At 41.4% G+C, this 24,661-nt stretch overlaps 3 protein-coding genes across 6 annotated transcripts in view; 1 reads left to right on the forward strand and 2 right to left on the reverse strand.

The window, feature by feature from the left end:
* acot7 (acyl-CoA thioesterase 7) overlaps positions 1–19,367 on the reverse strand; it is a 59,503-nt gene extending 40,136 nt beyond the window's left edge. For 2 of the 4 annotated variants that reach the window (XM_085393599.1, XM_085393598.1), the window contains exons 1-3: positions 19,062–19,367; positions 13,921–14,038; positions 12,810–12,966 (exon numbers count right to left, since the gene is read on the reverse strand). In XM_085393599.1, coding sequence (XP_085249725.1) covers positions 12,810–12,966; positions 13,921–14,038; positions 19,062–19,111 — 325 coding nt within the window. In that variant the 5' untranslated portion in view covers positions 19,112–19,367. Of the gene's footprint in view, positions 1–12,809; positions 12,967–13,920; positions 14,039–14,931; positions 15,127–19,061 lie in introns of those variants that run through there. The other 2 variants (XM_085393596.1, XM_085393595.1) reach the window with 1 other exon arrangement.
* On the forward strand, positions 950–3,523 carry LOC146644820 (uncharacterized). Its single transcript, XM_085394175.1, has one exon. The coding sequence runs from the start codon at positions 1,208–1,210 to the stop codon at positions 3,521–3,523; it is 2,316 nt and encodes a 771-aa protein (XP_085250301.1). The 5' UTR covers positions 950–1,207.
* Positions 19,368–19,964: 597 nt separating the features above from the next.
* LOC146644821 (transcription factor HES-2-like) lies at positions 19,965–21,334 on the reverse strand. The gene is made up of 4 exons (XM_085394622.1): positions 21,209–21,334; positions 21,004–21,099; positions 20,801–20,888; positions 19,965–20,705 (listed from the first exon to the last, which is right to left on the reverse strand). Exons 1-4 carry the CDS (start codon positions 21,296–21,298, stop codon positions 20,380–20,382), a joined length of 600 nt encoding a protein of 199 aa, XP_085250748.1. The 5' UTR covers positions 21,299–21,334; the 3' UTR covers positions 19,965–20,379.
* Positions 21,335–24,661: the final 3,327 nt, after the last annotated feature.

Genomic DNA, 24,661 nt, shown 5'->3' on the forward strand with positions numbered 1-24,661 from the left:
GTGTTTTGGATAAAGCAAGTGTCTTGTAGTGGAAAGAGACAAATTATGAGGGACATTTCTAAAGGGAAAAAAATCCCACAAACCTTAAAGTGCGCTTGAAAAGCTCACACAAGAAGGCTCACCTAGCTTACCTTGAGAAGGTAAGGGAGCACACTCAACCCTCATCCCCAGAAACAGACGCTAACCCCAGGCAAGGCAGCGTGATGCATCCCGAGACAACAGGACTGGGATATCTACATAACTGTGTGAGTCAATTGCCTTCAAAAAGTTCATCAATTCACTTGAACCAAAAATTATGAACACCCGGTGCTGCAAGAGTTAATAGTCTCATTGGGGCCAAGATATACATTTTATAGTTGCCTGGTATCAATGGTTGTTCATCTGCCTTTATTTATTTATTTATTTATTTATTTAAAGAACCCATAGGTGGGAACGTGAGTTGTCTGTCTCTGCGTGTTAGTCCTGCGACAGACAGGCGACCTGTCCAGGGTGCAGGGTATGGTAGCTGGAATAGCAACATACCCAAGGATAAGCAGAAGAGAATGACTGATATGATGAAACTGGGATTTTGTTACACTTAATTATTGCAAACACAACTAAAACTGTAACTGAAACTAATCAAAACTAAACTGAAACTAAGGATTTTCAAAAAAATAAAAACTAAACTAAACTAGCAAGCAATTGGTAAAAACTAATTAAAACTGATATAAAATTGAAAATCTGAAGTCAAAACTAAATAAAAATAAAAACTAATGAAAATTGCAAAACTATTAAAACCCTGGTTGAAACACACGCTTACCAGCATTCACACTAATAAAGAATAACAGTGTTGTCATTGTTGATTTTGTGTCTTCACCCTGAGTCCATCTCCTGCCAAGCTGCTGATGAGCTGACCGATAAGTAAATCTTATCCTGGATCTTATCCTCTGCATCCTTACCCTATCACCTCTGCGTCCCATAGGGCGCCAGCCTGCCCTGTTGAAACACTATTTTTTTTCAGTGTTTCAACTGAAAAAAATAGAATGCCTTTGATCCTTTGTTATGTCATAATCTTGCTGAGAGGCAAAGCCCATAAATAGGGGCTTTGCTCTGTTAAACTTTAGTGCTTAACGGACGTAGACCTGACAGCAACCAAAACCCTTTTGGAAAGTTTTGAGAGAATTTCACGTTTCTCAGCAATTCACCGATCAAGCCGACACATTCCACCATGTCAGCTAACCCATCCTTCAGCTCAGATGAGCTTGAAATAGTTAAAGGGAGCATTTTGGGAAACCACTACAAGGTAGAGGCTTTCCTTGGAGAAGGGGGCTTTGGTATTGTAGCCAAATGCCGTGATACCAAAACCAACCAAGCTGTGGCTATTAAAGTCAACAGGAACCACCCTGATACTCTGCAACAGGCAAAACTGGAAATTTTCATCCTGGAGCAGCTGAGAAGGTTGGATCCAGATGCCGCCAACATTGTTAAATGGAACGGCTTTTTCCATGACGGAGAGCGGGTCTGCTTAAACTTTGAAATCCTTGATCAATGCCTGTGGGACTACATACGGGACCGGAAAAACCAGGGTCTCCCCATAAGCGAAGTTAGGCCAATTTTACATCAACTCACAAATGCCCTGTCACACCTGGGCTCTGTGGGAATAGTGCACGCTGACCTCAAATCTAGAAACATCATGGTTGTTAACCGCCATGAGTCTCCCATCAAAGTCAAACTTATAGACTTTGGCCTCGCATGTCCTGCATCTGCAGTAATGCCTGTTGACCGTGTGGGGACGGTTGGTTATAGTGCACCTGAGGTTATGCTTGGCCTTCCTTATAATGAAGCAGCTGACATGTGGTCTCTGGGGCTGGTAGCTGTGGAACTTGGTACAGGGGTGCCTCTCTACCCTGGGAGAAATTATTATGATGTTTTGAAATTCATCATACAGACCCAGGGACAGCCACCAGATCATGTTCTGGACTCTGGCGTGTACACTGAAGACTATTTCATTGAAGACAACTACAACCAACAGCGCTGGACATTTAAGACTGACCAACAATTTCAGTGCGAGACAGGATATGAGTCCCTGGAGACTCGATACATAAAACTTACGCGTCTTGATGACCTCGAACAAGTAATGGTGTTTGGACGAGGACCTGAAAATGGCCAACGTTTATTTGTCAGCTTAATTAAAGGGATGTTGGCCTTGGATGCAAACCAACGGATAACACCCTCGGAGGTTCTCCGGCATCCCTTTTTCAACCGTAAGAGTTCCCCTTGCACTAACATGAGTGTTGAAAGACCACAAAACCCTGTGGTCTTTCAGCACCCTTCAAACTTGGAAAGCAAGAGATCACAGAAAATCAACTGCAGTTTCCAAAACTCGGTAGAATTTTCTCAGCAAGTATGCGACCACACGTCAGCCAGCTCATCCTTCAACTCAGGTGAGCTTGAAATAGTTGAAGGGAGCATTTTGGGAAACCGCTACAAGGTAGAGGCTTTCCTCGGAGAAGGGGGCTTTGGTATTGTAGCCAAATGTCGCGATACCAAAACCAATCGTGCTGTGGCTATTAAAGTCAACAGGAACCGTCCTGATACTCTGCAACAGGCAAAACTGGAAATTTGCATCCTGGAGCAGCTGAGAAGGTTGGATCCAGATGCCGCCAACATAGTTAAATGGAACGGCTTTTTCCACGACGGAGAGCGGGTCTGCTTAAACTTTGAACTCCTTGATCAATGCCTCTGGGACTACATACGGGACCGGAAAAACCAGGGTCTCCCCATAAGCGAAGTCAGGCCAATTTTACATCAACTCACAAATGCCCTGTCACACCTAGGTTCTGTGGGAATAGTGCACGCTGACCTCAAACCTGGAAACATCATGGTTGTTAACCGCCATGAGTCTCCAGTCAAAGTCAGACTTATAGACTTTGACCTCGCATGTCCTGTTTCTGCAGTGAATCCTAGTGATTGTGTGGGGACGGTTGGTTATAGTGCACCTGAGGTTATGCTTGGCCTTCCTTATAATGAAGCAGCTGACATGTGGTCTTTGGGGCTGATAGCTGTGGAACTTGGTACAGGGGTGCCACTCTACCCTGGAAATGGAGAATATGATGTTTTGAAATTCATCATAGAGACTCAAGGACAGCCACTAGATCATGTTCTGGACTCTGGCGTGTACACTGAAGACTATTTCATTGAAGACAACTACAACCAACAGCGCTGGACATTTAAGACTGACCAACAATTTCAGTGCGAGACAGGATATGAGTCCCTGGAGACTCGATACATAAAACTTACGCGTCTTGATGACCTCGAACAAGTAATGGTGTTTAGACGAGGACCTGAAAATGGCCAACGTTTATTTGTCAGCTTAATTAAAGGGATGTTGGCCTTGGATGCACACCAGCGGATAACACCCTCGGAGGTTCTCCGGCATCCCTTTTTCAACCCTGGCCTCTCTAAGAGGTTCCCTTGTATTGACATTGAAAGACCATACAGAATCAATCTACAGCATGGCCTCCTCCACCTTGGACAAAAGTGACAAAAACACAAACTGGGGTTGGAAAAGGGTATTAACAGCACTGGAAAAATTCATTAAGCTGCTCCAATAATGATCACTTTGGCTTTTTTCTTTTTTTAAAATTTTCACTCCCCCCACCCCAACCAGTCGCGGCAGATGGCTGTCCCTTCCTGAGCCTGGTTCTGTCGAAGGTTTCTTCCTCTTAGAGGGGAGTTTTTCCTTCCCACTGTTGCTAAATGCTTGCTCATAGGGAATCGTCTGATTGTTGGGGTGGCCAAAACTCTAGGGGAACTAGCAATTCTTGTGAAAATTTAAAAAAAAAAAAAGCCTACCAATATTCAAAGCGGAGCAGCAGACACCTTACCATCACATCAGTCCTTCAATCAGACCAAAAACACCATGTTAACAGAAATAAATTCAATACAAATTGGAAATAAATTGCCTAATAATTGTTGTTTTTGATTGTTTATAAATATTAGGGCTGCCACAATTAATCGACTAGTCACGATTACGTCGACTATTAAAATCGTCGACGACTAATTTAATAGTCGACGCGTCGTTTGAAGCTTTGTAAGATCCCAAAAGACGCAGGAATAAGTAGTAGGATTTAAGAGTGTAATAACGCACTGAAACAGAAGATGGCAGCACTGCATGTACAAGGATGCCAGCTGCCGTTAAACCCCGAAGAAGAAGAAGCTGTGTCCCAGAATTCATAGCGCAGCCCAGGTTGTCACTACCCGATCCGTACCGGAAACCCGATCGGTACCCCGCATGCGCGAAAGGTTTCTACTTCCGGTCGTAGCGTTTTACGATAGTTATGGGTCAGAGTATCTGTTAAAATGTTAAGAATAACAAGTATATCTTAAAATGTTTGCAATAATGAAGCATTTCAGTACAATGTAGACAAAAACGAAAAATAAAAAGAAAGTTACGGATCAGGACTCCCCGATCCTTACTGCGCATGTGTAAAGTCTGACCGTACAAATCGGGTCTACCAGATCCGTACCGCGCATGTGCAGATGTTTTCTTCTTCTTCTGTTCGTTTAATGGCAGTTTACTCCCCAGTGTACGAGGATACCGCCACCTGCTGACCGAGCGAATAAACCCTATTATAAACTGAATTATCGTCATTACAAACGTGTGTTAAATCTGATTTAGCGATAGTCGAGTGTGTTTATGCTTGTCTGTGAGGAGAGGATTGTTGGAATAGTGATGATGATGTGCGCTATCACTGTCAATTGTCAGTAAACACTTAATCTGGCTGATGAATCTACACGTGAGATATTACAAAGTCTGCATTATTAACTCTGTAATTAGGCGCCATTCTTCTTATTTTACGGCGCTGTTGCTCAATCGGGGGACGCTCTCTGTTGAGGAGAAAAGCATGAATTTCTTTGTATACGGATTATCCATTGTTTAAATGTCCCGGGCAGTCGAAAAGGAGGCAGAGCTGTTGAGAAATGCTAGGAGCTAACTGGGCGCTAACCGTACCATTCAAATATATTGAATGTCGCAATGTTGGCAAAGAGAGGAAGTGACGTAAGATTTGCGCATGCGGGGTACCGATCGGGTTTCCGGTACGGATCGGGTAGTGACACAGCTCAGTTTCCAACAATGGCGGCAGCTAGTTAGTTTTAATATTACTCTTATTATTCTTTTTGGGTCACAAAATAAAGTTTAACATATTTTCAGGCGAGAATGTAGCTGTGTAAACTTCAAATATCTGCTCAGTTTATCAAGACACCACATACTTTCAAAAGCGCTCCGACGTTTTCGGAGACGTCTGTTACCCACTAGCACGATAGCTAGCTGGGGGAAAGGCTCACTAGAGCCCGTGAGAACACCGGACTCCTGGCATATCGTTTTCAAACCCACCGCCGTCTTTCGCTACTCAGGTTAAACATGATATATAAGTCACTTAGATAACTTGTTATGTTTTTGTTTGGCTTTTTTTAGTATTTTATTTGTTCCTGAGTGAATCGGTTTGGCTGAGATTAAAGTTAAAGTTTTTACACAGCTGAATAAACATCAAGCAAACAACTGATCATCAGAAGTGTGAGATGCTCGAGAATTTACTCCGGTGTCCTGTTATATTTTAGATAGCAAGGAGTTTATTAAACTTCAGCGAAACAATCTGCAAATTTCATTAAAATTTAATAAACTATCATTTTGTCTTTATTTTTAGTTAGCACATACCTTAAACACTTAAGTTTAAGACTGTTCTTTGTAGGCAGGCACCAATCACTACCCACTGTCAAGGGTACAACCGTAGACGACACAGCCCCACTGACGAGCTGAAGCAGCCTTTAAGTTGCTTTTTAAGGTCAGTATCGTCTGACTGTTTGCATGTAAAAGTGACCATTACTAGAAAAGTGGTTGATTTTGACACGTGTCTACAGACTCACAAAAGCTGGGTCTGAACTAGCAGGAGGAACAGCTTGCTTACTTAGTTTGGATTTACGAATTGCAGAATAGGAAGATTTTTGGCTCCATGAACCACGGGCACAAATCTGCTCTGTCAAATTTCTACACTCTGCGCTAACGGATCTCGCTTGACTTTGGGGATGATTTTTCAAGTTCAGGCAGTGACAGCTTTGGAACAAGGGCCTGCATAAATGGTAAAAGGCATTATGACAGCTGAGAGAAATGGCACCTAGCAGTGGCAGGCACCTTTTTTTCCCCCCTCCAATATATATGGGGTGTCAGTGGAGGAAGACCAGTGCAGCGGTGCAGTGAGTGCTTTAATGTGCAAAATTGCAACTGCCTGTGCAAGAAAGGACATTGCACGTGATACAAGCCAACTAGTATCACTTGGCTCTTCTTACAGGAGTATAACATCACTAAAAGGACAGCTTCACCTTCTGAAGAGACAGGCAAAAATAAAAACCCTCATTATGGAACAAGAATCCAATAGGTGTTGTTTTGTAAGTACTACACAGACACTCTTTTAGCATAACATGCAGCAGCATTTAAAACACTAAGCTGTGTCACATTTAATTAGAAATAAGAGCATTTTGGTGTTGATCTCACGGCTCACATGGGTGCTTATGTTGGTGGGGGTGGTAGGGGACAACATACATCTTCCAGTTCCTTTAATCTAAGTTTAAGGCATCAATCAGGACTTCATAGTAAAATTCACACTTTCTGTTCAAATGAAAACCTTTTAGGCAGTCCCAGTCTGACAACCTCAGTGTGTGTGTAATTTCTCACCTTTCCTGCTCTTCCTTCCTGTCCTTTACCCGATATCTTTCCTTTTTTTTTCACCATGAGCTATTTCACTTGATTTGTGTCTTTTACTGATTCACCTCTGTGCTCTCCCCTTGGTCTCTTACTCACTCGCCTTAATTCTCTCTCGAAGCAGAAAAAAGACCCTGTTTTCTTTTCTCCTTCCTGAACAGCCTGTTCCAGGCTCTGAGACAGTGCAGAGGGGATCGTTCTTGGTACAAGAACACAGATTTTCCATTGTGCTCAGCCAAGGCTCCATTACTTTTAATAATACTACATTCCCTCTCTGGGGAATGTTACAGCCTGATAGGAATAGATTAAATCATGGCAGCAGCGGAGTTTCTAACAGTGCTTTCTGAGTGAGGATTATCTGATACTCAATGTAAACTTTTTTTTAATATTTGTTTGTGCTTAGCACACTGAATTGCGAGGACCTCTCTTCTCAATCAAAATAAAGATCTGGAAAATCCAGCTGTGAGACAAAAAGCTTCTGCACAGTTGACAGACTCCATTGTGAGTCCACATAAACAACTCCCTGTTAAACTAAACTAACCTTCATTTTCTTGTAGCATCATGTTTTTAAAAAAAAAAGTAAGAGATGCCTTCATATCAAACCAGTCTTGTGCTTTATTGTTAAGGGTTTTTGTGTGGTATTTTTAAGTATATTGTTTTCTGTGTTAGATTTAAACACATTTTCTTCATATAAATATATTAATGACAATTACGCTATTACAAAAAAAAAGCATGATCATTTTTTTTTATGTTGCTGAGCTGAATTTAAAGCTAAAACAATCCATTTTAGATGTGTTTGTATGTTCTCTGAGGATGTGCAGTTCTGTGACCTACCAGGACAGGAACTATCATGGTTACAACATTTTAAGCATCAAACCCACAATGCTGCGCTCTCAGCTCTCTCCCTGCTCATGTGTGTTGAACAGGAGGGATTTGTGTATGTCGTGTTCATGTGAATGTGCGCCAGAGTGCAACACAAGTAGCATTGCATATATATATATATATGCGAGTCCCATGAGTGACTGAGCACAAGCACATTATATGAATGTACAGAGCGCACGTGTGTATGTGTGTGTGCATGTGTGTGTGTGCGTGTATGTGCACATTCTATAAAGTGGCGAGTGTTTGTGTGTGTGTGAGAGAGTGTGGCATTTCATTATGTATGTGTATTCTCACATCTGCAAATCTGCACGTGCTGTAGTGTGTGTAGGTCTGACTGTGAGTGTGCATGTGTATGTTAGTACGCATGCGCAATCCCCCCAGCAGGGACAATCATCACGGCTCGTGCCCACAGTAGGCAGCCTTACCCTGAGGGTCTGTGACTGAGGCCTGCCTGACGAGATGCTGCCTGACTGACTGTGGAACCTGGATGATTGCCTCCTCCACATACACACGCGCGCGCACACACACACACACACATACATATTAAATAAATGCAAAGATCCTTGCACAAAGAGTGCAAGATACAAGGAGCATGCACATTAACATCTGCACAGAGCTAAAAAAGCATGCACGGCTGCACAAATGCACACCCTGTGATGTACACCAGAAAATACACAAAGTGCATAATCTGGTCTACAACTGGTAAAATCCTTTGTTCTGTATTCCTGTTTTAAGCAATCCATCAATCTTCTGCCTTGGAAAAGAGCTGGTCGGGAATATGTAAAACCTGCCAGTCCTGTCTCGGTATGTGTTCTCTTTTAGCAAGAAGGAAACTGTGCTCATTCAGTGTGGGTGTGAGAACACGTAGGTGTGTGATTTCTTTTTCTGTGTCTACATATGAGGCTCTGCATGCATGCAGGTCATCCCTGCACAACCCCGTGTGTGTATGGGCGTGGGTCAGTGTGTTGGGTACGTGCATGCGTTGTGACGGAGAATGTGTGCAGGTACATCCACTTGGCATCCGTGTCTGACTGGGCCACATTGTGTGAGCCATGATGCTAAGCCAACATGACAGAAGCAAATAATGTCTGCTCCCGTTATCTTCTCTTCCCTCTCTGCCCTGCAGGAACCTTTTAAAGAGCCAAACACAGACGAAAACCCACATGCATGTATGAAGTGCGCATGGAACATCCAAATACGCATTCAAAAAATTAGGCACAAAAGTGCACATCTAACAAGAATACAAACTAAAAACATGTGCTCGGCCACAGCTGAGCATACTGTATTCTACTGAGATTTGGACAAAAATAGATCCATTAAATGCATAACCATTGGCTTTTCGCAGCTGCGCTAACTCAAATGCACAGCCATAGTTACAGTATACAAACAAATATGGCCCACTTCCTGTAAATATGACCTACTACACCACCAAGCTGCTGCTCCTTCTCGGGCTCTCCTTTAAATGTTTAATGAAGTCTTTCACATTGCCAGCTCACTTTACTATATGCAGGTTTCGATCGCTTCAAATGATTAATATCTGTAGCAGTTTTGTACTTTTGTTTTCTTCTCTTCTAAATAACATGACTCCTAGCTACTTAACTGATCTCCTTGATCCATACAACCCAAAGAGAGCATTAAGATCCTCCAGCCAACTGCTCCAAATGCAACCAAGGTCTCGTTTAAAAACCAGAGGTGACCGTGCATTTTCCATCGCTGCCCCTAGACTCTGGAATTATCTCCCAGTCGAAATCCGTACTTTGGAATCAATTCAATCGTTCAAATCTCGTTTAAAAACACACTTGTTTAACTTAGCTTTTGAAACAAATTAGTTTGACTTTCATTCGGCCTGCACTACACCATGTAAATGCAATTTTAAGTATAATTGTACTATTTGTTCTTTGTTCTGCCCGCACTGCGGTTTTATTGTGAAGCACTTTGATGTACACTAGTCTTTTAAATGTGCTATATAAATAAACTTTGACTTGACTTTGTTTTGGGGGGGTATTTGTGACTAACATAAGTTGCTGTTAAGTGTGAACCAGGAAAACAGTGTACTTTTTACAGTACATAAAATTTAGCATACAATATAAACTAATTCTATTACTGTGCTTGGCCCACACAGCCTCTAGAGACCTCAGTAGCAAAGTTTGATGTCCCAGAGGAACTCACCTCCATGCCTGCTCCCACCCCGGGCTACAACTCCTCTTATTTACACTACACCCACATTGCCCTGACACTAAACCTACACTCAAACCCTCAGAACGAATCCTTTTTCTTTGTTTATGCGAGTATAGTAATAGATTTTTCACTCTCAAGAGAACAGAAAATTTAGAAATTAATAATGATTGAAAGTACCAGAAGATGCATTGTGTCATTTTCTATAACTGTGGACTACTGCTTTAAAACCTATTACATATTGCAATGCAAATTAGGATTTCTTAGCATGTTTTATAAGACAAACTTGATGTGACTAAATAGTGAATATAGGAATGGAAGCTAGATTCCATTTTATTGAAAATGTCTCCCCTGTTAGAAATGTTTGAACCAAACTGAACAATGCTTCGAGTCCATGTGCTTGCTTCCTGATCTCCCCCTCATTAGGGGTCCTTCCTAACGGGCCATTCACTGTAGAGGGCTGTCCATTCCGGTGCCTGCACGTATGTATGCTGCTCTCCACCTGTCACCTCATATCTGTGCCTCCGCCTCCGTCAACCTGCTTTCAGCCCAGCAACCAGCCAACCAACCAGTATAAGCCTGTTGCTAGGGCAACGGCTGTCTAGGGGATACTTCTTTTGTTTCCCACACCTCCTTTTCCTCATCCTTCTTTCTATCTCTTCGCTACTCTTGCTATTTTTCCTCTTAAATTCTCTTTGCTATCTTTTTCCCCATCGATATGTCTGTCTGCTGCTCTCCATCTGCCTCTCTTTCCATTTCCTCCCGTCTTTAGTTTCACCAGCTGAAAGATGGACACCACCACTGCACAACTATTAAAATTTGCTTTTCTTTCATACTTAAAAACTGCACCTGGTGTAAACTGCCAAAACTCACAGATAACCCCCTAATTACATACTTTACAGTGCCTTAAGACATTAAATTTGTAGAGACATTTATCACAGGCAGACTTCTGTCCCCGTGCCATTTAAAGGTTCAGATACAGCAACCCAAAGTGGTCTCTGCATCTTTACCTGAGGTACTCTGAGAATTGTGGGAGCCTGTGTGTTCAAGTTAACCTGCACACATATAAATAAAGTGTATTACGTGTATTACAGAATTAGAAACATCATCAGTTGCCAAATACTCTAGAAATCAGCATCCCTCTTACATTCTGTTCCCCCATCACAGCACGTAATGCAGTCCCTTGTGAAAGCGTTTCATTATTCATGCTGCCACAAGCAGTACCACTTACTATGTGCTGCCCTCTTGTGGTTAAACAGCGGAATGTCACAATGAAGTCATTTTTCATTGATCGTTAAGTAATCCAATTTTCCAGAAGTGACAAAATATTTCCATAGGAAGTCTTTCCCATTTAAGAAATAACGCGTGAAACACAGAGATAAATTCCGATTCATAAATATTTCTGCCTGACAGTGAGACAAAGAGATAAAGACAAAACTAATGTTTGACTTGCACAAATAACCAGACAAAAAGTTTCACCTATGCACTTTTTACACCATAACGCTTACTGCTAAACTTTCACACACACGTTTGCTTTTTTTTATGTCACATGTTAATTTTTTGAATAAGAGAGCTCTTTGAGAACTGATTAAGATATTTCCAAGCAAAAGCTCCAAATAGTTACTTGTTCCAACTAATAACACAAGATTATTAGTTGCAGCCCCAATTTTTACAGTACATGCTGAACATGCAGATATTTGTATATCTGTGTTTGTCAACTTTATCTTTCTGTAGTCAACTTCCTGTTTCAATGTTTACCATACCATTGGTTCTCTGAAATGATGAGAATGAGGCTAAAGGTGAACAACGATGCACAGATAAAGTAGTGCGACTCAAACAAAATCATCCAGGAAGCAGAAATCCTACATCAATGTGCATGCTGATGTGCAGTTAACCACTGCTGGTTAGATTCCACTGGACACATAAATCCCCTTTGGGTTTGTTTAGGACATAAAAATCAGTCAATTAAAAATTGCAGATCTTTCTGTCATGGTCCCCGTGTCTCTCTGGTTGGCCCACGCTGGCTACAGGTTTTGTTGTTGTTAGTTTTAGTTTTTTGTCTCTCCTCCTCCTCTCTGCCTGGGTGGAGCTCATTACGGGCTCTCACTCTTGGCCCACGCACCCCTGTGGATGGTGTCCACCTGCGGCTGATCTGGCTGATTTCCCCAGCTGCTATTTAAGGCAGTGGCACAGAGCAGCTCACCGCTGGAACGTCGAACCACCTGAGTTCGTGCTCGCTGCATATTCAAAGAAGGATCGCTTACACGTGTTTTATGTTGTGGAACTAACCTTGACCTTCTGTCTGTAGATTCTGGACCGAATCACCGGACCTGTCCAAGTGGGGCAGTGTGTGGAGTGTTGGAGCGAGTGCGGCTGAAGAGGAGTGCGTGTGTGCGGAGGAGCGGTGGCGGTGACTGAGTGGAAGAGGAAGCGTGTGTGTGGATCCCCCCCCCCCCCTTCTCTCCCTGGAGCCCTGGACCCCCTCCCAACTCACTGTACATATATTTTGCACTAAGGTGATCCCTATTGTAAATAAATCCCCTTTTTGTTTCCTTGAAAGAACTGTCTGCGCGTGGGTCCGTTCAGTAGCCATGACACTTTCCGCTGTGGTTACCCCTTGTGGCAAGGGAGCAGTCAAAAGTAGCTTGCTTAATGTTAAATTTATCTTATAACAAACAGTTTTTCTGTAAACTAAGCAGGATTAAAATCGTTTGTGTGAATTAAATTCCCTTTCATCATTAACTGAAAAATGCTATAAAACGGTTCCCAAACAGGTTTAATGTGTGTGTGTGTACCATGTTTACATATCTTTGTAGGGAACAAAAATTGTAATGTTACTATACTTGTGGGGACCAACAGTCTTTATGGGGACAAAATGCCCACCTCCACAAGTTTGAAGGCATTTTTGAGACTCAAAATGTGGTTTTAGTGACAGGGTTACATTTAGGTTAGGGTTAGGTTTAGGCTAAGGGTTAGGGTTAGGCATTCATTTTTGAATATCACAGCAATTCACCTGTGAGGATATTCTCAGCCATGACTTTGACCTGGACCTCCAGCGAGTGCTTGGAGGTGTGCGTGATCTCAGCAGTGACGTGGGTGACCTCGCCTATGAACACGGGGGACAGGAACTCTGTCTTCTCCACCCGAACCAGAGCTGCCAAGCAGCGGTCCTATACAAGACAAACAGCAGACTCAAAACTTATACACACATAGTCACATAATCACAACATCTGACTGCAATGGCAGGAATCTGGAAATTGCTCTGCTGGAAGATCAGAGGGAAAATCTGGTTTAAAATCCTGAGTCACTGAGGTTGATTCCCCCAGTTACATGACTGTACACTGAGTGATAAAAATAATACCACTGAGCAAGGTTGTATAGTCCAAATGAGGTTAATGATGTGTACAACTGCAGATGTCACTGTCTGTGAGGCACTGTCGCCTCGCAGCAAGAAGGTCCTAGATTCAAATCCAGGCTGGGATTGTGTGTTCTCCCCTTTGTCTGCATGGGTTCACTCTGGGTGCTCTGGCTTCCTCCCACAAAGACATACACAGGGTTTCGATTAATTTGAGATTTTAAACTGGTTTTAGGTGTGAATGTGAATGATTGTCTGTCTCTTTGTGTCAGCCCTGTGATTGGCAGGCTATATCCTAGCCCAGTACAATGAATAAGTGGAAGAATTGGATGGATGGATGGAAACTTCACTAATTTGATAAATATGTTTTTAATGCTAGTATAACTGCAAGTTAGACAGAAATAACTCCCTTTTGAGATTTTGTATTTCCTTTATTGTGTTTTTAATTAATTTTTCACATTTTTTTAAACTTTTTTTAAAATTTGAGTTGTAAAAGTAATGGTTATCATTTCTTAGTTTCTTGCATTAATTTCTGTCAATTCACACTTATAGTACAGAAGTTTTCAACACTGTTATTCACAACATATTTTAGTCTCTTTATTCAGGTGCTAAAAAATAGAAACATTTAGTACTGCAGTGCATTATATAAATGACACCTCTCTGCTACAAAAAAATGAACATTAGAGGAACTTATGGAGAACTTCCTTGACTTCATTTATCCAACAGTACGATAGCACAGTCCAGAAAGACAGTGGCTGTTGTCTCTTACCCCGTTCTGTGTGTTGCAGTGCCGCGTGCCGACAATGCATCCGGCTTCCTCTATCATCTTGAGGATGTTGCCACCGTGGACGTTGCCCGCAACGTTGGCATCGTCTGGCCGCATAATCCTGCAATAATTAATGAATGCATTACTACGATTCAATTCAATTGTATTTACACAGCGCCAAATCCCAACAACAGTCGCCTCAAGGCTCTTTATATGACCCATGACTTTCGGTCTGATTCACATTCAAATTTGTGTCATTATCTTTTTATTACATATCACCAACTGTATTATAAGCTTCCCGAATAGTGTTATCAAGCAGTGCACGCAGTATGTTTTTCTTCTTGTTTTTCATGTTAAGTCACCTCAAGGTTAAGTACCTACTAACCACTAGTTTTATGAAACTTTGTCCAAAAAAACCACAAAGACAAAAATGAGAAACTTTTTTTTTAAATGCCAGAAAGTCACTCATGTGCTGCATCTTTGCACATAACAAGCCGATAATGCAGCTCTCCATGTCTCCACACTGCATCACAGCTTAAACACAGCATCATTATCGCAGACGGTGCATGAAGTGGCTCCACTTCTTCAGTGTATGGATAAACGAGTCGTACCAGTTATACCTGGTGTAATCACTTTACGCACTGTTAATCCAAAATGTACAAATGTCTAACCACAATAATGCAGTGCGCCACTGCACTGACTAATTCTGTGACACACACGGTTAAGATTTAGACTGTGTGTGTATGTGCGTGTGTGTGTGTGTGTGTGTGTGTGTGTGTGTGTGTGTGTGTGTATAGAACAAAAAGGAAGACAATACGCAGCTTGGCAGCATTAGTAAGCCCTTGTGTAATAGAAAGGTGATCAATAACTTCCCATAAAACTTGACAATTCTCAGTTTTCTATTTACTAGAATTCACAAAACTCCTCACCATATGTAGGAAATGACTAGGAACCAACACAAAATGATCAAAACAGACTGTGTGTGTGGGTGTGTGTGCATCAGTAACCAAGTACCTGCTAAGATGATTTTTGGTACACTTCCAAGCTCCAGTCTTCTCACCCTCCCTGACATCTTTGCTTACTTGCTTACTTTGACTATGTTGCTGTTTCTCCACCACTGCAGTCGTCTTATCCACTTCATCTGAAGCCTGACTTTGCTGAGCCCTAAAGCAATCCATCTCTAAACACGGACTGGCTCTCAGTCTTCGTCTCTCACCTACTTCCTCTGTGTATGAGCTCTAAGAACCCAGCTTTCAAGATTTTGAGATCTGACGTTGATGGTCTGAGTGATGTCATGGAGTATTACCGCTCAAACCACATTAACTAGTCAAACTGGATCTCAGCAGACCCGCTGATACAAAGACAGACAGGAGTTAGCTAATGAAAGAAGTCATCATCACATTGAGGTTTGAGTCTTGCAGCTGACAGAGTTTGACAGTGACAAATCTGCCAAGATGTCCTGCGACACATGCAAAGCACCAGATGAATGAAACTTGTCTCAGATCCTTAATTCACGAGAATGTTTCTCCACTGTATTTTTCTATAGTAAAAACTAAATTTTGAAATTTAGGAAACAAACTGAAGATACTTGGCCAAGATTACAACCACCCCAGTACCAACATAATACAGTTTAATATGTTCAACAGAATAGCAGGCTTAAAAAAGTAAAATAAAGAAAGCCAAGTCCACAAACCTTTCAAATCACACTTACCTCCAAATCAGGATGTAGTTGATTAATCACTTGTTTACTCATGTAAATCAACCAAAATATCTATAATACACAGATTATATACACAGGTGAGTACACAAAAGCTGACGTTGTTTCTGATTAGAAGCAGCACCACTGGACTAAACATACAAACGATATATAGATGACAACTAACTGAAAATGCAAAATATTGCTGTTAATGGGTGCCTAAGACAAAAGCTTCTGCCTGTTGAAAAAAAACTCTTATTTATTTATTTATTTTAGTTTACCTGCGTCGAGAACAATGTTGGCTGAAAGACAGAATTATCTTCACAAACTGGGGTCTCAGTGTCATTTCTCTCCCGGCTGTCCACAGAACAAGATCACAGCACAGGTGTGAAAGTGATTTTGCATCCTAGTGTTTAACTGCAAGCATACTTACATTACCACGTGAGACAGGCATTTGCCAAACACACTCACACATCCATATCGCTGTATGCATAAACAGTAAGTCAAAGAATGTTGTCTTACCACTTGGTGTTCTCCTATTCTGTACTAAAAGTCACAAAATAAATTGTTTATATTTTTTAGCTTTTCACAAAGCCGTTGTACGAATCTTCTAGAGAGGAACAAACTGAACTCTGAGCAAACAGTTGGAAAAAATATACCTTCCTAGTGTGTTGCAGAAAAGCAATCTGAAGTTCTTAATAGTGCCAAAATGAAAGTCAAAAAATATTGGATATGAGGCCAAATGAAAGCCAACAATATAAAGGTCATAACGCTTCCAAATGCACTCTTAAACTAATCACGAGGGCGCTTTGATGGATCCTGTTTAGCTTCTTATTGCAGCGAAGAAATCAGACGGAGCGCATCTTTGATATATAGTCAGTGAAGCTGACTTAAAGAAGAACTAGATGACTAACTTCCTGTTAATGCACATACATCCACTTCTAACTGTTCAGTGACGTTAAAGATCATTGTGCAAAGACAGAATATCCAATGGATCAGTCAGGGTAACTTCTTAGGAAGACCTCAATCTAAATGACTAACAAAAAAAGCCGTCCTCTGGGCTATACTGGGTGTTTACAGTCATAGTGTTGTGGTAAAGTGGCAAAGTGGACATGTTATTAAAAAATTTTATGCAGTACACATTTTCCTTATGATTTGAATTTTAGCTCTGCAAATATTTATTCAGTCATTTTACACTCCATTGATTAAAATAGGCACTTTTTCTGAAAAGCTTTGATGGCAGAGGGCCTGCTGAGACGTTCACATAATAAACTTGCACTTCCTGGCCTTGCTCCCTGTCATTTGTGCACAATGCTCACGAACCTGTTGACATCAACTCTGTAAGAATTTGCCAGTGCAGCAACAAGAGGAAGGAGAGAAGAGAGCAGGATGAGTATACCACTAGGATTTTGGGTTTGAGCTGGGCTCTCAGTGACTTTTCCACACACACGGCCCAAAAGGTGACGTTCTGGTGATTGAATAGTTTGTATTGATCCTTTTGTAAAGGATTGAAACACTTTCAGCCCTTAAATGTTGAAAATATGCACTCATACTGAATTCTGTGAGTGATTTATCTAGAAGCTGGTGCACTGAAGCATGATGAAGAATGATGTATTTGATAAGTGAGTGCACCTTTTATACAGTGAATCATCCAATCAGTCTGTGACAACCTGTGGTTGGTGGGATTCTTTTCTTCGCTCTTTGCTTTCAGACATTACATGGTTTTCATGTTAGTTTAGCAAGGCTAAATCTGTTTTGGGCTTGTGGTAGTGTAGCTGAAGTAGATAGTGTGAGTTTATAGCATAAGCTTAAATAAATATGTTCACTGACCCAACCTGTGACTGTCGCCTTTGTTTTCTGTGATCATTAAAGATAATCCCATAATCTTTGATGATCACTGTATTATTATGACTGTAAACATTACATTTTTTCATGATTACAGAAAAGAAGTTTATATCCAATCGAACTACTAGCATCTTACCGCAACATCCCAGTAACTGGAAACTTACTCCCACATGGTCAGTCACCTAAAGGTTTCAACGCATCAATCATGCAAAGCCAGAAATACTTGACATCCTCCACGAGGGGGGGCGGATCAGACCCAATGTTTAAAGAAATACTTTTGAAGTTATGATTCATTAATACTAATACTAATACTGTCTGGCTTCAGAAAGTCTTCCGAAGACCGTGGTAAACTTCTCAGAAACTGAACACTGAGCAGTGAAGAATGAGAAAAGATTATAAAACTTATAAAACTGGGCGATTGTGGCTCAAGAGTTGGGAGTTCGCCTTGTAATCGGAAGGTTGCCGGTTCGAGCCCCGGCTTGGACAGTCTCGGTCGTTGTGTCCTTGGGCAAGACACTTCACCCGTTGCCTACTGGTGGTGGTCAGAGGGCCCGGTGGCGCCAGTGTCCGGCAGCCTCGCCTCTGTCAGTGCGCCCCAGGGTGGCTGTGGCTACAATGTAGCTTGCTATCGCCAGTGTGTGAATGTGTGTGTGAATGGGTGGATGACTGGATATGTAAAGCGCTTTGGGGTCCTTAGGGACTAGTAAAGCGCTATATAAATACAGGCCATTTACCATTTAAATGTCCTATAGATGTCATAGTGACTTATATAAGTATCATATGTTGCTGTTTTAGAATAATTTAAATCTTCTTTTGATTGTGCATTTTTTTTCCCGTCTTTTTCGTCGTTTTTCGTGTTTTTACTTGAGGGAATGTTTTATTTTCCTTTTTTTCTTTTCTTTAAATGTAGGCATATATTTCTGACATAGCAGAGGTGCGCAAGAGAAGTTTGGCTCCATCTACGGACGGGCGCAAGTACTACCACCTATTCTCTGGAAAATTACGCGCAGTTGAAAGGTATTTTAATAGGTCGCAGTCGTGCCCTTATTATCACAGATGGCTGTTTGCTTTCTGGGCTCTACATCTGTTCATTATCTGATTAAATAAATAAAGGGGCAAAGTGCGGACTAATTAAACTAATGTCCAGACAAATTGAGTCACGCGATAAACTTTCACGCGATAAAGTGTTTACTTTTCTTGGACTTTGGGTAAAATGGTAGTGGCCTTCGTCCTTGGCCGTGTTTCGCCTGTTCTGTATGAGCTAACCGCGCTGAGGTCATCACTTGCCAAACGCGGCTGAGATGGTCCGCACCTCTGACGAAGCTCGAACGTTAAACATCCTGAAAAAACTGCGTCTCGTATTTTATACAACAGCACACGTCAAACATCTTGAACCAGCGGCTGAACTCGCCTCGGGCGATGGAGTCTGCGCAAAAATATAAAAAGAAGCAGAAGCGGATTATCTGGGTTATCGTCCTCTCAGCAGCTCTCACGCAACTACGCCGGTAGCCGCGTTGTTCTCGTCATTTGGCGACCAGCAGCACGTTATTAGCATGTGTGTGAAGGTAGCACTCGTGTAAACGTGTCTTATTAAACGTCCTACCTGCATATCTGAAGGGGGGATGCTGCCTCGCCCGTCTGCGGTGCCGACATGGTTCTCGTGTTGCAGTGAGATTCGTGTGTGATGTGAAGGGAAATCACTCTCCCGGCGTCCGCCGGCTGCTGTGGTCGCAGTGTCTTTGCGAAATGGCTCGATTAGAGGAAATGTGCAGAGCTCGTAGAAATTATCTGCTAAATGTTTTGCAAAATCTGTTCTTTCAAATTGCCCTAAAATAACAAACTATTATATTATCGATATAATAAGCCAGAGAAGATCCTTTGCATTCCATAGCTTCCTAAATTGTTAAATGAGAAAGGCATGTTTGAGAAACAGAAACCTCAGCTATGTCAATACCTATAATCGCCCAGAGGGGGGCAGCAGAGACCGCACTTTCTCAAACTATCCATTCAGGAGCAATATTTTATGCTGCCTGCTGTGGGCGCATTTGACCTCAAAATGCGTCCCAGCCAGTGGCGTCAGTTTTGTTCACATCTGCCTGACAACTGTGTCATATAATACTTTGTTCATTAATGTAAAAAAATGCATTCAATTCTCTACGCCACGTTTTAGCTCAAAAAACTCCGTTTTTTTATGTACACATTGGTGCTGCATTGTCTGCTTTCTTCCTGTAATATAGGTCAGTTCATACTGCCAGTTTTGCTTTGCAAATTTGCTGCGTGCCTTGTCCTGCCCCTGTCCTTACAGTTAAAATCACAGTCATGGTCCAAAGAGCGTTTTTCCTTTTATTACTGAATAAACGATCCATATCAATAAACCTTTAAAAGACCAGAAAGTCTAAGCAAAAACACAAAGCGAGATCTAACTAGTTTATTTATTCATTTATTGTACAAAATATACAATACAATTTGCTGTAAACAGCAAAAATACAACACACCCCAACAGAGATACTCACTGCAGACATTTTATGTCTACAAAGTTCATCTGCACAGATTCAGGACTCTGAAGTCTGTTGTGCAAATTCAGACATAAACTGACCCTTTGGGTCTTACAGGGCTGTTTCAATGGCCCCTGATTACTTAGTCCGCGACGAGGACTAAATATTGAACGTATACATACATGCAGATTTTTAAAAAATTCATATATACACGACTGTCTACACTTGTCAGCTTGTACAGGACAAAAGACTCGCGCGCAAAACGAGTATACAATACTCAACCAATACGATGAATTGTTGCTTTTCATCACGGAATCCAAGCTCTTAATCACTGTGTGTATTTACAGGTAATGCTGTCTCAATATTATTCCCAACATTAAACACATTACAGTCTTTTTACAGCTGTCGGAGGACCACTTAAAAAATTTACCAAGGTCTCCACACTGCAGCGCTGGCAGTCTGCGAGTCTGACTGCGCACGGTTTGGGACCGCTGCGCTGCTGCGTTGCTGACTCTGCACCCTGGAGCTGAAGCTGGATTTGATGCTCAAGAGTCTCTGATGGATCTGAGGCAAAGTCATCGAGGTCTGGGCGCAGCAGTTCAGGCAGGTTGGGGTGACGGTGGCGGATATGGACTGCTGGACAAATTCATTGACGCGCTGGTGTGCGTCTGGATCCAAGTTGGTTTGGGGAAGCAGAACAGAGACGCGTTTGAGGCACGCCTTAAAACCTTCCCTGTAATTCTCTACAGAACCTGAAAAAACAGATAAATGTTAGGATTGATGTTCATCTAATCTGTTGTTAATACATTTAGAAATAAAAGGGTTAAATAAGTCATAGCTAACTTACTTTTAGCGTTAGCAGGTTGAATGTCACCGAGGAACCGCACGGTCATTTCCAGGATGTCTGCTTTCTCAAGCTTGGAGTAACGAGAGTGCTGGAGACAAAAGGGAAAAGAAGATGTTAGATGTACGAGTCAAAATGCTGTGCTGACTATAGTCAGTTACATCTGCAAAGTGAGCATACTGAAAATGTAAATTCAAACAACTTACATCTCTGCCTGTGAGGGGGATGATTAGGTTTTTTAAGCGGTTCAGACTTTCGTTAATACGGGCGCGTCTTCTTTTTTCCATTAGCGGTTTCATAGTCTGAAACAAAAGGACACATAGAATTTAGTATTCATTCATTACAACATGTGTGAAGTATGCGGTAAAAAATACTTAAGGAAATGAAACTAAATTTAGCCACTTTGCTTACCTTTCTCAGTTCAAGAGCTTCTTTTCTTTTGGCAAGAGATAGCTTTGGGGAAAAAGATTGGAGAGCTTCGCATGTCATGTTCGGAGACATTTTCAGCGTCGACTTTGTGCCAGAGTAGTGTTCAAAACCAAGATAGGCGAAGTTGTGCCTCTAACGGCCAAGTACTGGGGTATATATCCAGGTCCGTGGCGTCGGTTTCCGTGCGTCATGGGTACGCCCCCAAGCCGGCACAAAACGATTTGAACGGGACCCACATTCTACGAAAACAAGACAAAAGCATCAAATTTAGTCAGATAACCATCTGTCTTTTACTTTAATCCAAGCGTAGCTGCGGTGCGTGTCTGCGCTATGATCCATAGACCAAACAAAATCTGTGCCAAAAAGCTGAGGAAATTTGTGCGTAAAGAAGCTTTCAGTTTTGACGCGTCAAATGCTAATTCATCAAATATCCATTCATTAAGCCATATATTTTACATCATATTTTAAATATGATGTTTTAATACAAAGATAGGTTCATTTTTTTCTCACACAGTTGATGGAACTAAATTTTGTTTTGTTTCGAAAACACTACTGGTGCGTAATGACGCAGTGTTCGGAGATGCCTAGAAAGAAAATACAGGCTATAGAATTATTTATTTTGTAATTTAACTGTGAAATATAACAAGCTACGCATATAGAATCACATTTTATCCGTATTCTCACTTTTCACTGGCTATTATTAAGATTTTCTTTACAGCTGAATTTCCTGTTGCTGTTCAAATCTGTTCGTTTACTGGGATATAATGCGTGCAATTCTGACACAATATTCTTCATATATTCTCTGCATGGAGCTGTGTGTTTAAAAATAAAAAATAAAAACTTAAAACAAGAGGATGCAGCACATGCATTAGTCGCACAGGGGCCAGGCTTGCATTCAAGAAAAAAAGTGTCCACATGGATATAGAATCTTACTCCAGGCATATATACCCAAGCCACGCTACTTTCAAATAACATCTGTTCTTAGATTTTTACAACAATGGTTTTGCATGTGACGTTTTTATGCAGTCTCTACCCAGGGGAGGTCTCTACCTGTAGGGTGTATCCCACTACAGCTAACGCATCATGCAGTGAGGTGGGGGCTTGAAAAAACAAAGGGTGGGTGCTGTGGGTGCATTTTATTAAATCACAATAACCATAGCAAAATATAAAAGGACACCAGGTTGTAACTTACTCACAAGGCATTTTAAATGTTTTTGTCCGTTACCTGTCCGTAGTCTAAAAGTATTTAATAACCCAGCAATCTGTCCTGCCAAGTGTGAACCAACTTTAAGTGATAACTGTGATATTATTGTTATTGTTTAAAATATAAACTGGATAGGCATGACAACCCATCAAATACCACTGCACTCTGGGGAACCACACGCGCAGCACGCGCCACGGGGACCAGATGGCTGTCTGTTAAAGAGCTCCCAACTCTACCAACCCCCAACTTCCATTAATGACCCCCACACCCCACATACTCCTCCTGCACCTCTGTCGCATCCGGAGTAAGCAGTCTCCTGGTCCAGTCTATGCGCGCGCACGCAGACACACAGAGAGACTGTTCCAAACATTTGTGCTCTTTTTCTATAAACCTCACACGCACGACACACGATCTCAACGCGGGTTTTGGCGTGGGTATCCCATCTGCAAGCTTCTAATAGGTCCATGTTGTTAGGGTCCAACTGAAAGAAGCTTTGCATCTATCCCGTTTTACTCTATGCTGCAGTTGTCTCCCATAGCTTGCCTCTGTTTTGTTTTCTTTTTTTTAAGCGTCCACGCTATCGTGACATGGTTGTTTATCATAACAAAGCTCAATCTTTTCACAGAGATGAAAGATGTTTGAGCAGGAGTGCATGACTCTGTCGATATCTTTTCGAAGCAGTATTATTTTGTCTTACCGGAGACAGTGGTAGAAAAAATAAAATAAAATATGACTGTAAAATTCTCAATTCTACTACTAAATTCTCTAATATAATATATATCCTATCTTTCCACCTGGTTCAGTTTGAGTTAATATTTTTTAACGCAATAGAGTATAGGTATAATATTGCAATGGGGTCGATTTGTGAAGCTATCTTAGTTCAGCATTTAACTTCAAATGTAAACAAATAAATACTAAAGGGGTAAAATATTGAGATCAGAAGCCTGCAAAAGATCTTCAAACGAAGTCAAACCCTGTTCTGAAATTGAGAGGCACACTTGCTGCACGCGCCCCTCGCGCCCTGCTGGGATTGCAGGACGATGGTGGTGGGAGGGGTCGGCTCTTCTCTGTTTTGCTCTTACGGTTAGAGTCCTCTTTTGTGTTTTCAATCAAATTCGGCGTCGACAAACCATCTGTGCAGACCGATAACAGCGAGCCTTTGTCTGAAATGTACCAACACTTCATGGGAATTAAGGGTGGAGAGACTTTTTGCCTCATCTCGAGATTCGATGCTTTTCACGACTCAAACAACGGAGAGCACCAAATTCAGTATTTTTCTCTAACCATGTACAGTTCACCTATTTTAGTGGAGGCTATCACTTCGGTGGAAACGTAAAAATATCATTTCTCGGTGAATGTAAAATTGAAAAAAGTTTGAAAGAGTATGAATGTTAATTACTTCAGATGAGTGTCAATTAGGCTAAACTCCCCAAACTGAGCTCTTACTACAACGTCTATATGTCTGCTCGAGTGCAGAGCGTCAAACAGGGAGTTAAAAATCTAAAGAGTAGTGATATGAATGAATATGAATCTCTTTTTTACTACTTCATATAAGAATTTAAGCCGTTTTTTTCTGACACCTAAACTGTGAAGTGCTATGACAACTGACTGTTATCATAAACTGTTCTATGATAAAGTCATAACTATGGAGAAATAAATGAATTGTAACATTTTTCCATTTGTTCCAATTGGAATTGGAACAAATGGAAGTAAATTCTCGTAATGTGCAAAGGTTTTGGGTAGGTGTGGAAAAAATGTTGTAAACAGAGAATGCTTTCAGAAAGATAAATAATGATTGTTTATTTTTTATCAGTTTACAAAATGAGCGAACAAACAAACCAGCATCAATTCTCATAGGTACACTTGATCAAATTCAGGGACTTTGTAGGATTACAGTCAGGTGATCAACCAGTTATACCAAACAGATGCTAATGGTCAGAATCAGCTGTGTAAGAGACCTAAAACTGGGTGATAAACAGCCAAACTCTGCTACCAAGGTGAGGTTGTGAAGGACACTGCATCAGCAAGGTCTCTCCCAGACAAAGATTTTAAAGCAGACTGGGGTTTCAAGATGTGCTGTTCAAGCTCTTTTGAAGAAGCACAAAGAAATGGGCAACATTGAGGATTGTAGACGCAGTGTCAGCCAAGGAAACTTAGTGCAAGAATACTCCATATAGGAATGGGACAATTGGAGGGTTTTTGTAAAGACTTCTGACACTAATAAAGCAGTA

This window comes from Rhamphochromis longiceps, linkage group LG20, assembly GCF_057381845.1.
Source record: "Rhamphochromis longiceps isolate RC_006_pf linkage group LG20, R_longiceps_female_GT1.1, whole genome shotgun sequence".
NCBI lineage: Eukaryota > Metazoa > Chordata > Actinopteri > Cichliformes > Cichlidae > Rhamphochromis > Rhamphochromis longiceps.

Excerpts from the sequence above, each read along its gene's own strand:
- LOC146644821 (XM_085394622.1), bottom strand. The coding sequence starts at position 21,298 with ATGTCTCCGAACATGACATGCGAAGCTCTCCAATCTTTTTCCCCAAAG. Across the intron at positions 20,889-21,003 it reads TCCCCCTCACAGGCAGAGAT|CACTCTCGTTACTCCAAGCT; the intron begins GTAAGTTGTTTG and ends TTTTGTCTCCAG. Across the intron at positions 20,706-20,800 it reads TCAACCTGCTAACGCTAAAA|GTTCTGTAGAGAATTACAGG; the intron begins GTAAGTTAGCTA and ends CTGTTTTTTCAG.
- LOC146644820 (XM_085394175.1), top strand. The coding sequence starts at position 1,208 with ATGTCAGCTAACCCATCCTTCAGCTCAGATGAGCTTGAAATAGTTAAA.